Source organism: Arvicola amphibius, chromosome 6, assembly GCF_903992535.2.
Source record: "Arvicola amphibius chromosome 6, mArvAmp1.2, whole genome shotgun sequence".
Taxonomy (NCBI): Eukaryota; Metazoa; Chordata; class Mammalia; order Rodentia; family Cricetidae; genus Arvicola; species Arvicola amphibius.
This window is the reverse complement of record NC_052052.2, coordinates 85,838,322-85,852,194: the sequence shown is the minus strand read 5'-3', so window position 1 is coordinate 85,852,194 and position 13,873 is coordinate 85,838,322. Positions and strand designations below refer to the sequence as shown.

At 39.4% G+C, this 13,873-nt stretch overlaps 1 protein-coding gene across 1 annotated transcript in view; it reads right to left on the bottom strand.

Annotated features, from left to right (window-relative positions):
* Odad2 (outer dynein arm docking complex subunit 2) overlaps positions 1-13,873 on the bottom strand; it is a 162,067-nt gene that overhangs the window by 94,894 nt on the left and 53,300 nt on the right. Inside the window, 8 exon segments of the mRNA XM_038335418.1 lie at positions 5,285-5,313; positions 5,315-5,353; positions 5,356-5,394; positions 5,396-5,445; positions 5,448-5,527; positions 7,676-7,830; positions 9,625-9,735; positions 10,421-10,663. Coding sequence (XP_038191346.1) covers positions 5,285-5,313; positions 5,315-5,353; positions 5,356-5,394; positions 5,396-5,445; positions 5,448-5,527; positions 7,676-7,830; positions 9,625-9,735; positions 10,421-10,663 — 746 coding nt within the window.

The window sequence follows — 13,873 nt, the reverse complement described above, 5'->3', positions numbered from 1 at the left end:
TGCTCTTCAATGTAATGGTCATAGTGGAATCATGAGCCCTAATAAATGTTTTCTTTTATAAGTCATCTTGGTCATGGTGTCTAAGTAATTAAGACTGTCATAGAAGTACTTCTCTTACAAGAAGGAGGACCTGAGTTTGATCCCTAGAGCCCATGTCAAGAAAACAATAATTGGGTATAATGGTATCTGCTTATAACAACAATGCTGGGGAGACAGGCAAATAGATCATTGAAGCTTTATGTCCAGCTAGTTTACTCTACATGTCGATTTTCAGGCCAATGAGAGACCCTGTCTGAAAAAAATGACTGACACCTGAGTACTGACACATGCTAAGGCTGTCTTTTGGCTTCCACATGCATGCTGTTGTATGCTTACGCTGATATTTATACACACGCATGTGCACACACATCATATGCACAAAAAGAAAGATAGAAATAAATAAAAATGGAAAATTCATTATAAACATACCTATTTACTCAAAGACTTAATATCTGTTGTGTTATTTTACACATCCCAAGAAGACTTCTAATCAATATGAAACAACTTATGTGGTTATCATCATGACAGCCTCCTATAGAACTGAAAAAAGTCAATGAGTTTTCCATAATCAGGATTTCATGAAGTCACATAATTCCAAAACCAGACAGTTATTATGAAGATGGCATCCCTCATCTTACTGAGAGTTGTTCATGTACTCTGCTGCAGTTAGTGAAACTGTGCTGAGACTGTACATGTTTAGACACTTATGTGACCCAAGGATAAGCCACAGCTATGAATCACTGACACATACAGCTGCTATTCACCAAAACTAGTTCCTACCCATGAATTATGTACAATCAACAAGAATGGGAAAAGTTTACCATTTCCTTACATTCAGCTTACAGCTCAAAGAAGCAATAATCAAAAATTCTAGCAATAATATCCATGTCTGAAATATGATTCGAAGAGTAATATTGTTTGGATTTTTACCAACATAAAATATTGTCTTCTAAAATTGCCTAGTGTATTTATAAAAACATTGTGGAAAACCAGAGCATTCGGCCCCTTCTAACCAAGTTCTTTTTTTCACATGTCCTTTCTTTGTTTTCTTCTGCATTTCAATGCCTCTTCCAGTTTCTGCCACAACTCTTGGCTTACCCATCTCACCTCTTTCCCTATAATTTTCCTTCAAAAGTAGCCTTGATTTGCTTTTCATGATTTTATTCCTGTGTAATCTTACACATGTCACCCATGATTTAGTGACTAAGTCATGGCTACCTTATATACTCAATATATGAAACATATACTTATATATTCAATATGAAATACGTTATTCACATAACATTTTTATCCTAAGTTTTAGACATGAACATCAGATTAGCCAGTTGCCCTGGTCGCTTGAAGTCACAGGAACTTCAGTGTCTACAGAAATGCCGCTGAATTCATCATCATTCAGTAGGTAGTAAGTGCCTGTGGAGTGGCTACGTTCAGCCTAGATATGGATTAGGCTTCCCATGTATAAATTAACAAACTGTCTCCCATTGTGAAGTTCAAGGTTCCCTGGTTATTTCTTGGCTGCATTCCCGTGAATCTGGGAGTGGAACCATTCATTGCTGTCTTTACCTCCCACTCTTCATTACATCTCAATCAGTCACCCTCCTCATATTTCACAGCCCTTGCACCTATCTGCTTCGCTGTTCCTCATTACTCATATTTCATAGGCTTAGAAAAGTTCCCTTATTTATGACTTGCAGTGATCCTCTAAGATGTTTTGTGTCTATTCAGTTTATAAACATCCAATGGCTCTCAACTGACTTTAAAACAAAATTGAAACTTAAGATGGCACTAAAAGATCTGAATTATAATTGCTCATTTTCACATCAGTGCCATTGAAGACAATAATAGAAATAATAACAGAACAGTAGACATGGAATCCAGAAAGGCAAGTGGAGTAGTTCTCTTCAGAAGATGCAATGGGTCTCAAGATAGGAGGAAGAGCCTTAGCCAGAAACAGCTCGACAGGTTTAGGATATCTAAATCTGATGGAGACTTAGGAAAGGAGAGGCTTATCTTTAAAACCTGGAGGGAAGCTCACCATTTTGGCTATGGGGCTGGCCAATGAGCTCCTGGGAGCTCCTCTCTCTGCCCTCCCAGCACTGGGTATGTTCATGTGTGCTTGTGCATATGGAGGTAAGAGGCCAATTTTGTGTGTTGTTTCTCCAGTGCTGACCACCTTTTATTGAGACAGGCTTTCTTATTGGCCTAGATCTCACCAAGTAGCCTGGGCTAGCCTGCCAGAGAGCCCAGGATTCACCTATCTCCCCATCCCCAGCACTGAGATTACAAGCCCACTCCACTGCCCTAAGCTTCTTTAAAATGTGCATTCTGGAATGAACTTGGATCTTCCCGGTACACACACCCATGTACTATGGTGAAGGGCACACATAGAGGCCAGAGGTAGATGCTGGAATCTTCCTTTACCATTCTCCACATGATTTTTTGAGGCAAAGACCTTTCCTGAAACTGGAGCTCACTAATCGGCTAGACTGACAGACCAGTGAGTTTCCCAACTCCTCTTGTCTCTACCTCCAGTGCTGAGATCAAAGGAGGCACACCACCAATCCCAGCTTTTTATTATGTGCCGGGGGCATAAACATGGATGCTGGTACTTCTACAGCCACATTTTCACCACTAAGAGCCATCTCCCTGACCCCGGTCCTCTTTTTATTCTGCAACCATTGGCTTCTTAAATGATTCATGTTATCTTATTAAAATATTTTTCAAAACGTCTTGAATTCTATTGACTGCAGAAAAATTAATTGATCTGAATTTATCTACTAGCCATTGTGATAGTATCATCACATTTACTCCACAAAACATTTACTTCCTGTTTGTCTAGGGAACACATCTCTACCCAGTTCTGAACATTTAAACAGTCAACTTGGATCTCCAAATCTTTGAAGTTTAGCAACTAGTTCTCAACCTTCCTGACCCTTTAATACAGCTCCTCATGTTGTGGTGACCCTAACTATAAAATTATTACTTCATAACTGCAATTTTACTACTGTTATGAATCATAATGTAAATATCTGATGTGGCAGGATGTGAGTGAGACCCCTGTGGTAACACCAATGATGTAGAGAAGAAAGAGAGCACACTATGGAAAACACTGACTACCAAATGAGCCATTAGGGTGAGACTAGAGGGGAAAGGAAAAAATATGGTCTGAAATGACTGGAGATCCCCTGACTCAGCTCAGTACTGCCATAGTATGTGGTTAAAAGCAAGGAAAAAACTGTGGCAACTCAATCCAATCAAAGCTATTCTGGTAGTTTGAATGAAAATAGCCTCCATAGGTGCATATATTTAAAAGCTTCATCCTTACTTTTTTGGAACTGTTTGGGACAGATTAAGAGTGATCTTGTTGGAGGAAGTGTATCACTAGATTCATTCAAAAGTCCATGCCATCCCCAAATAGTTCTCTGTTTCTGCCTTATGCTGGCGGATAGGGGAATAAACTCTCAGCTACTGCCTCAGTGTCATGCCTGCCTGCCTGCTGCCATGCTTCCTGTCATGATGGTCAAGAACTCACACTCCAAAAATATGACCGTCAAATAAACTCTTTCCTCTATACACATTGTCTTGGTCATGTGTCTTACGATGGCAGGAGAAAGTAACTAAGGCAAACCACTAAAGCTCTGGGACCCTTAGAAAATGGAAAATTGAGTCACTGAACAGATAAAGAACCACAGCCAGGTGATACACTTGCTAAATGATAGCAGAGGAATCTTATAGTGTACTGTATGATCATGTGACCAGTAGCAATGAGGACAACTATTGAGAAGTTGTAGTCCTCTTTATTATGTCTTTATTTTGTTATGAATGTCTTATGGAGGGTTATATATTACCTCCCCCTTCCTCTGTCCCTTTCATTTTATAATAGATTTGCTAGCTTTAAACCCTCGTATTTAAATACTCTTTACATAAGTAGTGATTAAATTCATAGAAACTGAGGAGAAGAACAAACATCCGCCAAGGAACTCTGGGGGAAATGATGGATATATTTCCAGTTGTTCATGGATGAATAAGGGCAAAAGTAAAACCTCCTTATTGTCTTTACCTACAGATTAAATATGCCTTATGCATACTAGTGCCAAACTGACAAGAAATGAGCTTGTGATGGCAAAAATGTATGTGTCAATTTAACTGGATCTCAATGCCCATATATATGGCAAGCCTTATGTAACATATTTCTATGAAAGATATTTTGGCATAAGATTAGCATTTGAGGTGGCAGACTGAAACCACAGATCATCCCTCAATACCCATGTGGTTATCACCTGACCTTCTCTGGACAGAAGGAATTCTGCCAGCACAGAACTAGCCTGAATCTCCAGTCTGCAAGCCAAACCTTACTGAATTTTGAACTCACCAAGCTTCCACAATTACAGGAATGAACCCTTAAAGTAAACCTATCATAGACAGGTAGGCAGGTAGGTAGATACATAAATAAATATATACATAGGTGGGGTGGATATAGCTAGGTAAGTAGACAGAGATGTGTATATATATAAAGAAAGATATACAGATATCCTCTGGCATCCACTGGGGCTTGGTTCCAGGATCGCTGACGTTTATTTATCCAACCATGCATGCACTCAAGTCCTTTTTAACATTGAAACTGTATGTGAATGTGCTCTAGGCACACCCTCATGTATACATCATAGCACCTCTAGATTTCATATATTAGGTTAATACACACAGCATCTAAATTGCTGTTACACTATAGAAAAAGTCCCATGTATTCAATACCAATTGCTTTTTCCAAATATTTCCAATTTACATTTAAATCTTATCTTTCTTTAATCCACAATAATTTATTCAGTATTAAGGTTACCACTTAAAATTCTTATCATTTTCTTTGCCATTTTATAGGTGATGCAAATACATTTTCTGAATTGACTGGAAATAAGAAAATTGATACTATGAAATATTCCTCAGACATTTAAATGGAAAGATAATTGTTCTGTAAAGGGCAGTGAAATTTTTACTGATTGCAATGTTTCCACGTGAGAAATTATTGGCTTTTGGAAAACCCCTAACCACCTACCGTCCCAGTGCCCCAGCTCAGCCACACTTCTCTTCAAGGTAATGTTTGGTTAGATAGTCATGAATATTCATGTGGTAACATGTTGTCTATCATATGTGCACATAAATTCTATGTGATGAGACAAATCATTTGATGCCCATCCAAACATTCCCCATACATTTCAAGTTAAAATCTCCCGTCTCCCGGTCCACTTACACCATACTTTCTGGTTCTGCTGCACATGCAACCCACAGCTTTTGTGACATTCACAAGAAGTGCTTGGTTATTATTCCAACCAGGAGGTTCACAAGAGGTTGGATGCCACCCACACTTCCGGACAATGACCCGTTTCATATTCTTGACACATTCTCCTAAGGCCCAACCACATTCACGAGGACTTCTTCAGGCTGATCAGTTAAAAGTCCCACCAGTGTCTCAATGGCCTTGTATTCTCGAAACCTTAAATTCAGAGAAAGAAGGTTGTTTGTAGTCCAAAGTCAGCAGAAAAGGTACTCAGAAAAATAACATTCTAAATAATTATATTAATTTAGCCATGCATTTTCATTACTCTATTTTCAATACTCATTTGATTCATATAACAACAGCAGACCCCATTTAACCTCCTCAACCTCAAAGGCTGATCCAAAACTTGTTAGAGCAGTAAGGCTCATGGCCACACCTAACCACCTGCTGTCTACCCATGTTCTGGATCATGACATTGGATAGCTTCTGGGACAGCTATGGTCACATATGAATCTTAAAACCTGTAAATCATTTCTAAGATTTTTCCTCTCATAAAGATTGGTTTACATGAACAATTCATATTAAACATGTATTAGAAATGAATTACATATTTCCTTTTTGACGTATACATAATATGATTGTATATCAAAATGAGCAGTAGAGCTACTGCAACTCAGATTTCAAGTGATTTGCTCTGATCTGTGGAAATCAGAAATTGCAAGTCACCAAATAGATTGAAGGACAGAAACCATGTGATCATCTCAATAGATGCAGAAAAGGCCAACATTTCTTCATTATAAAAGTCCTAGAAGATCTAGCACTCCAAAGGACATATCTAAACATGAACAAACAATGTACAATGACAGCCAACAGCATGCTAAACAGAGAAAATTTCAAAACACTTCCACTCTGATCAGGAACAGGAAAAGATGTCCACTGGGTTTTAAAGAGGAAGTCACGATGAGATGAACTGTACTCTAAGTTTCAATCTTTATCCACAGATTAATGCATCTCTCAACCCTAATCAGAGAAGCTCCTTTTGTAGTACATGCAGGTCACTGAGCACATAGTAAGTCACTGTGGAGTATTCAGCTCTACACCATCTCCCCGTCATGTCTCATGCATTATAACAGAAGAGGGGCCAGAAATACTGTAAGAACCAGGAGATGTCCATTGTCAAACGGTATTTACTGGACATAGGAATACAGCTGTATACATTAATTCACATAGCCTGAGACTTCATTCAAAACATTGTCCAAAATACCATCAAAAACATGGGAGGGGCTCATGAAGTCCTAACCCAATGTGAGGAGCTACTGGGAGAGCAAGAGTCAATTCTCTTCAGGTATGTGGCTCTGAGAAGCTATGCATATTCAGTATATGGTCTTATACCCATGCACACGCAGGCATCACTAATGGATTCTGTAGGTATTAAAAAAATCAGAGCACATGAAGTTGGGAGGAGGAAGAAGAGGACAAGGGAAGAAATGGAGAGGTAAGAATGGGGATGAATTATTTGATCTAAACATTATATACACATACAAATATCAAATAAAACATTTTAACTGGTCTTCTCAGGTGACTTCAGTATAAATGACTAGGAAGTTTTAGTATCTGTCTTCATGTAATTTTACTTTGATCTTTTTCAGTATGTATTTAAACCAAATGAGGCATATATAAAAGCACATTTTTGAGAATTCCTGATTTCTATATAAAACATTCTTTCTCCTTTCTAGTAAACTTCATCATTGTTTATGTATCAAAATATGGATGAATTTTTATTGTTATCATTAATAAAGTTTGTATTAATGGGGGTTAGTTTTAGTCTGCTAATAATTCTATCATATACTACTAAGCAAGGTGATTTTTCTGTTACAACATGCAAATTTATTAAAGAAAGTACCAAATAGAGAAAAAGTTTCCTTAGGATGTTCATGGGGACTATGAATTATAAATAGACACAGAAAAGTTTAAAAATCAAAATAAATAAAATTTATGAGCATTCTGTAATTTGTTTTTAAAGATGTAGAAATATAAGGGCCAAGTATTTAACTCAGTAGTGGAATACCTGCTTACCAAGCACAAGGCCTTGGGTTTGGTCCCCAACATCCCAGACTCTTACAAATAAATTAAAATAAAGTGAAATAAAATCATAATTGAAAGTAACTACTCTTTAAGAGTACTTAGTTGCCATCAGCTGACTCATTTACCTTTCAAAAATGGAAAATAGGGGAGGAAAGATGTCTCTGCGGTGAATTAGAAACCAGAATTCATATTATCAATTACAGTCAGAGCCAATTCTTTATTAAAGCACCATTTGATTACATTTTATTTTAGCATATTATAGAATCTTAAATGCCTTACTTAATCACATTCTCTTTGCTGATGGAACATTTCCAGATTGCCCCAGTGACAGCAGCTAATCGTTCTTTATTATCTGTGTTATTGAGTAGACTGGCCAAGGGTTTAAGTCCTCCATGCAGCCTAACAAGGTCCCGGGTTTCCTCATCTTCAGCACACTGCACAAAAAGTCAAACCAGAGGCATTCAGAGATAAGGCATCCCAAGCATTCAGTGATGGTCAAAGAGGTTCATCTGTTACATCTGTTACATAACAATGTGCATCAGAGTTGCAGGGAACTCACTGACATTTCCAAGGATCCTGTATCCTGAGCAAAGAATTAGGCCTGGGACACATGAATAGCAGAAGAGAACCGAGGAAGGTCAGGAGCTCAAATGGCAACGGAGAATCATGACTTTACAACTACTTTACCTGGGATTAACCTTCTCTTGTAATTTCAACTGTGGTTCAGTAGTGATTCCGCCCCCTACACACTATGAGTTTAACTATACTTTCAAAATTCATAAACTGAAGATCTAACTCCCAGTGCCTCAGAATATGGCTGTGTGTGGGGACAAGGTTTAAAATGGAAGTTCAGGTGAGATGAAATCATTGTGATGAGCACCTAAAGATGCTTGCCCTTTCTTTAAGAGCTATTACAGCACAGACACAGATATGGCGTGAAGACACAGGACAAGACAGTCAGCTGCAAGCCATGGACAGAGGTCTTTGAAGAAACTATCCTGTGGACACCTTAACCACACACTTCCAGACTCCAGAAAACAAAATTCTTTTGAAGCCACATGGTCTGTGGTTAGCTGCCGAACCCTTAGAAAAAAAGAGCAGAACATAACCCCTAGCAGAATCCTGTCTCTGACTGCATTTGCAGTTCCCCTCATTATGCTCACCTACAGGGCCTTCCTCTAGGAGTCACCTTGATCAGAGAGAAGCTGGCATGACCATAACCAGCCAGACATTCATTTTTAAGGCCACCCTACCCCTGATCATTCTAATGGTATACTAGGAGACAACCCACACAAAATTAATGGAAATTGAAATAAGTAAACTCAAAACAAAAACATGTATATACATAATGTCCACACACACTGAGAGCATCCACGTATATCCATAAACATTTATTATCTGATCTTGGTAGGAGAAAAGTTTCCCAAAATTTTGAAAAGAATTGTATAAAACATCATAGGGTCATTATATATAAATGAACTATTTTACCCTAAGTAAATTATTTTAGGAGAAAGTGGGAAAGATATGTATATCTTATTGAATTTAAATAATTAGACTATGATGCATGTTTGAGTACATGTCATCATCACAGTAGCTTATAGTTCTCATCTCTATAAGCACATGAAGACCCCTGGGATACTTGCTAAATTGCAGCTTCCTGAGTGTTGACCTTAAGATTTAGCTCTGAAATCCATACTCTGCCCTGTGCTGTATGTTTTTCATGCTGTGGCACTAGCTTGAGAGGAGGCTGGGGACCCTTTAGGAGGCAGGATCATCTGGAAGAACTAAGTCACTGCCAGTATTTGGGAAGTGTGCTAATCCTGCCCACTTTCTGTCTTCCCTCCTCTCTCTCTTCTCTGTCACTTCTCTCTCTCTCTCTTCCCTCTCTCTCTGTTTTTCTCTCTCTCTCTCTGCTTGCTGGCAGTCTGTGTTGAAGAGAACAGCCTCCACCACTCTCCCTGCCACTGAACTGGCTCTACAATGGTTACTTTACCACGGTGTCTGAAACCACAAGCCCAAATCACCCCTTCCTTTTATGTTTCTGTCAAATATTTGAGACACGGTGAACAAATCACACAGCTCCCCAGAGGAAGAGACTATGAGTTTAGAACCAGTGCCTTTAACTAGAATAGAAAGGAAGGTCTCTGGAGACCTGGTTCCATTGAGTAGATGGAGAAGCATTGCCTTTAACTAGAGGAGCAAGGAAGGCCTCTGGAGAGCAGCCCCACCTGGTAGATGGCCATGGCACAATGCTCCTGCAGCTGCTCATTCTCACTATTCAGGTTCTTCACGAGGTTTTCAATGATCCTCTCTGCTTTGATAGCAGCTCGGTAGTTTTCCTAGAAATATAAAAATATAAATATTTATGTGTATGTAATGTGACTATAATTATTTACATTTATGAGTGACTGCACTGAACAAATTGATCAGACACCAAAGCCCGAGCTTTCCCATATCTGTCCAATGACAGAATTATCCAACACTGAAAATGAATGCCACAGTTCAGTACTAGTTAGCGTACTATTAGTTGATTTCCTTTCTCTTAAAAAAATCAGCTGACAATTATGGAGGAGTATCCTTAACTTTCATGTCAAAATTTAGATTGTTTTCTTAACTAAAGAAAGACAAAGTAGGCTGGTTTGAGGCCTCACAGAAGCATGAGGACAGAGTCTCAACCACCAATGCCCACTTAGAAGCCAAGAGGGCACAGAGGTCTGCCTGCATTTGCAGCACTCAGGAGACAGAGACAGGATTCCCAGATAGCTGGTTAGACAAGTCAAACCTGTGAGCTTCAGATTCAGTAAGAAACACTTCCTCAGAAAACAGAGTGGAAAGCAGTCCAATAACACTTCAGACTCTGGCCTATTGTACACACACATGCATGTGCACCCACATACATGTTCCCACACAACTGCAAGCACACATGTACACACTCATAACCATGTGTACATACATGGAAAACAAGCAGGGAAGAAAAGGATGAGGGGAAGAGGACAAACAGATAAGGTGGAATGGCTCGGGCACCTCTGATGCGCATTCTTGCAAGGTCCCCACCACTGGAATGAGCATGTCTTCATGAGAAGTCTTCAGTAGCCGAGCCAACAAGGGGATGCCCCCAGCTTTACGAATGGCTTCTTTGTTCGAGTGACTCTTACTGCAGCTCCAGAGTGCCAGAGCCCCACAGCGAGCCACTTCTACATCTCTGGTTTCATACAGGCTTGGTTGAGTCGGTTCTGTTGAATTCTGTCCACAGTCCAACAGGGCAACCTGCACAAATAGATGTATACAGCACACACAGTCACCTTTTCTATTTTTTTTATTATTTGAGTGTGTTTAAATGTGTGTGTATGTACATGTGTGCACCCATATGGGTATGTACATACCAGCGCACACGTGTGCAGGTCAATGAACAACTTGTAGGAACCAGTTCTTTGCTTCCATAACGTGAAGCTCAGGTTGATAGGCTTGGCAGCAAGTGCCTTGACTCATTGAGACATCCCACCAGACCAAACACAGAAGTTTTAAAAATAAAAGTGAATCTATCCTTCAGTAGCTACCAGGTTGCTACTAAGATTAACTTTCAAAAGTAAAACTATTTTAAACATGCTTAGATTAAACACATGCTACAGACAGTGGAAACAAAGAAAGAAAACATTCCATGGATCTGGGGACTCATATTTTCTTCCTTTGAGAAAATACTTACCAAGATATTATTTTCTTAGTAAAGCTCTAGTATTTATAATAAAATTATTTATAAATCAGGCATAGTGGTGTAGACCTACCTATAATCTCAGCATTCAGGAGTCAGAGGCAGGATTATGAATATAAGATCAATCTGGGTTAATAAGTTTGAGGCTGGCCTAGACTGTAGGGCAAAACCCCTTTACATTCAAAAAACTAATAATACTATAATAACCCATATTATCACTGCCAGTATTTTAGAAACCCAAGCTCTCCAAAGCCAGTAAGACTGAAAAGCAAGTCAGATGGTTTATTACTCTTAATACCATGGGGGAGGGCACAGCTTTGCATGTATGTTAACCAAACCCATTAAACTAAATTGCCAGTGTCCTCCTTTTTTCTTTGTAATGACAAAAGTCACCAAAGCCATTAAGGGGAAACAATTTACTAAAGGAACACTTAATTTACTAAAGGTCAGCATGCCCTGTGGAGGAATTAAAGCCAGGCTTCCCCAGATGAGGGCACCTGTCATTCTTTGGGCTCACAGCCTTTATCTGGAAGGTAGAAATCACTGTTTACACATCCACTCTTTCTTCTTCCGCTGTTGGCCAAACCTCATGACTATTCACCACGCAGTCACAACCACCCAGACCAAATTTAGAACAGGATACCCACTCCTAAGCAGGGTCTCAATCTCAATTCCAAATTCTTGGTTTATTGAGCTAGGTCTCAAAGGGCAACAGAGTACAGGTAGGGGAAGGCAAGGAATATGGCCAATGCTTTCAGCTGTGACCTACAAGAAGGGAATCACATGCAGAAAGAGAATTCTAAGACGGTGGCACAAGGCAGAGAGTCCTGAAATATCTTGTCTGCGGTAGCTATTCTCATTTTCCTTCTAAAGTCCAAACTACTTAGTCCCCCCTAGCTCTTTGGATAAGGCCCTGCAGTGAGAAGCACACCCTTCATCTTTATCTCACCACTTCAGCCATCTTGCCATGGATCTGGCCACATTAAACCAATAGCAACTTTGAGAACTTCCCTGTCAAACTTGGCCTCATCTTCCTGAAATGTCCTTCCTGGGGTGTCTGTTTACCAAACACCTTCCACAAGCCATTAAGCATCATCTCCCTCCAACCTTTCCTGACTTTCTCCCTTTTAGAACTGACTGCCCAACCCTCTTTTATTTTTCCACCATTCCCAGGACTGGCTAGCTTCAGCTAAACATGTAACATGCACACAGTGCTTTAGATACCTGTGTTCTCCTTGTTTGATGCTTACCACTACTCAGTTGTGGTATATTCCTAGTCAGAGATGTGCATTTATTTGTTTGTACCCTGCACACACTACCACATTCTCAACCCACTCACTCCAACTCACACATTTAGTACCGACCAAATTCCTATTCCTAATTTGGCTACTATTTGAAGTCACATTAAAATGAGAGTCATTATCTTATTGGGATAAATACTAAGTTCCCAAATGTGATGTGAATCACAAGCCCATATTTTGCATTTATTTTTCATTCTTATAAGTGATGAGAGCCATTTCAATGGACAGCTACATCTTGTATTTTGATACTCAGTAATTATTGCATTTCTTCCAACATTTAAATATAAAAAATGTGTGTATGTTTGATGTGTGTGTAGTGTTTACTCAAATATATACATGTGGGTTTGTGTGTGTGCTCATCTGTAAGTAAAAGCGTGACTATGACATAATGCATTTGTGGAGGTCAGAGGACAAGGTCCGAGACAGACACCTCCTGTGTCAGTCCTCACTCCCATCTTATTTGAGGTAAGGTTTCTTGTATACTGCAGTGTATGCCATCTAGCTGTTCTGAAAGATTTTGGGGATTCTCCTCTCTCCACATTCAATCTCACCATGGGAGTACTAGGATTATAGACGCACACTGCCATGTCCAGCTTTACATAGGTGCTGAGATCTGAATTCTGGTACTCATAGTTGCACAGCATGGCTGAGCTGTTACAACATCCTTAATTATGATAAAAATGAACATGGGAGAGCTGAAGGAACTGTACAGAAATTACACAGCTAACATCCACAGACCCCAAACCTATGTCTCTGTCAATGCTCAAGCCATATATTTACCTACCTTTACAGTCTTAAAACTATCTCACTTCTGAAGCAATTATACTTTATAGTACTCCGTTGATTACAAGTGAAAACACTGAGCCTCTTTTTAGTAGATATCTGAACACACTTCACTTCTCACTGTTTATTTTTGAATTTGGGACAGGATATGCAGCTCAGTAGGAAAGCATTTGTATGAGGTCCTAATATTAAATGCGAGAACCATAAGATAAAACACACACATATTGAAATAGGAATCATCCAACAGATATGCACCAACCTTTATGTGTAGTTTATATGGTACAGATCCAAATGGTGTAGAAGGTGCTAAGATGGGTAAGACACAATCCTTATAAAAGTGTAGCAATAGACCTATCCAGTAAAACAAAAGCCAGGGGAGACACAGTACCAGCAGACTCTCGCATTTCTATACTACATTTACTTTTAAAGCTTTTAATTATATTTAATTTCTTCTTCTCCTCTCTCTCTCTCTCTCTCTCTCTCTCTCTCTCTCGTGTGTGTGTGTGTGTGTGTGTGTGTGCGTGTGCGTGTGTGTGTGTGTACACTCAGGTCAGAGGACGATATGTGAGAGTTCACACACCCCTTTCATGGTGTGGGTTCCACGATTAAACCCAGGTTGTCAGGTTGGTGACAGGCAGGCACTCCTATCTACTTAGCTATCACTCTTTTCCAATGTTTATTTTT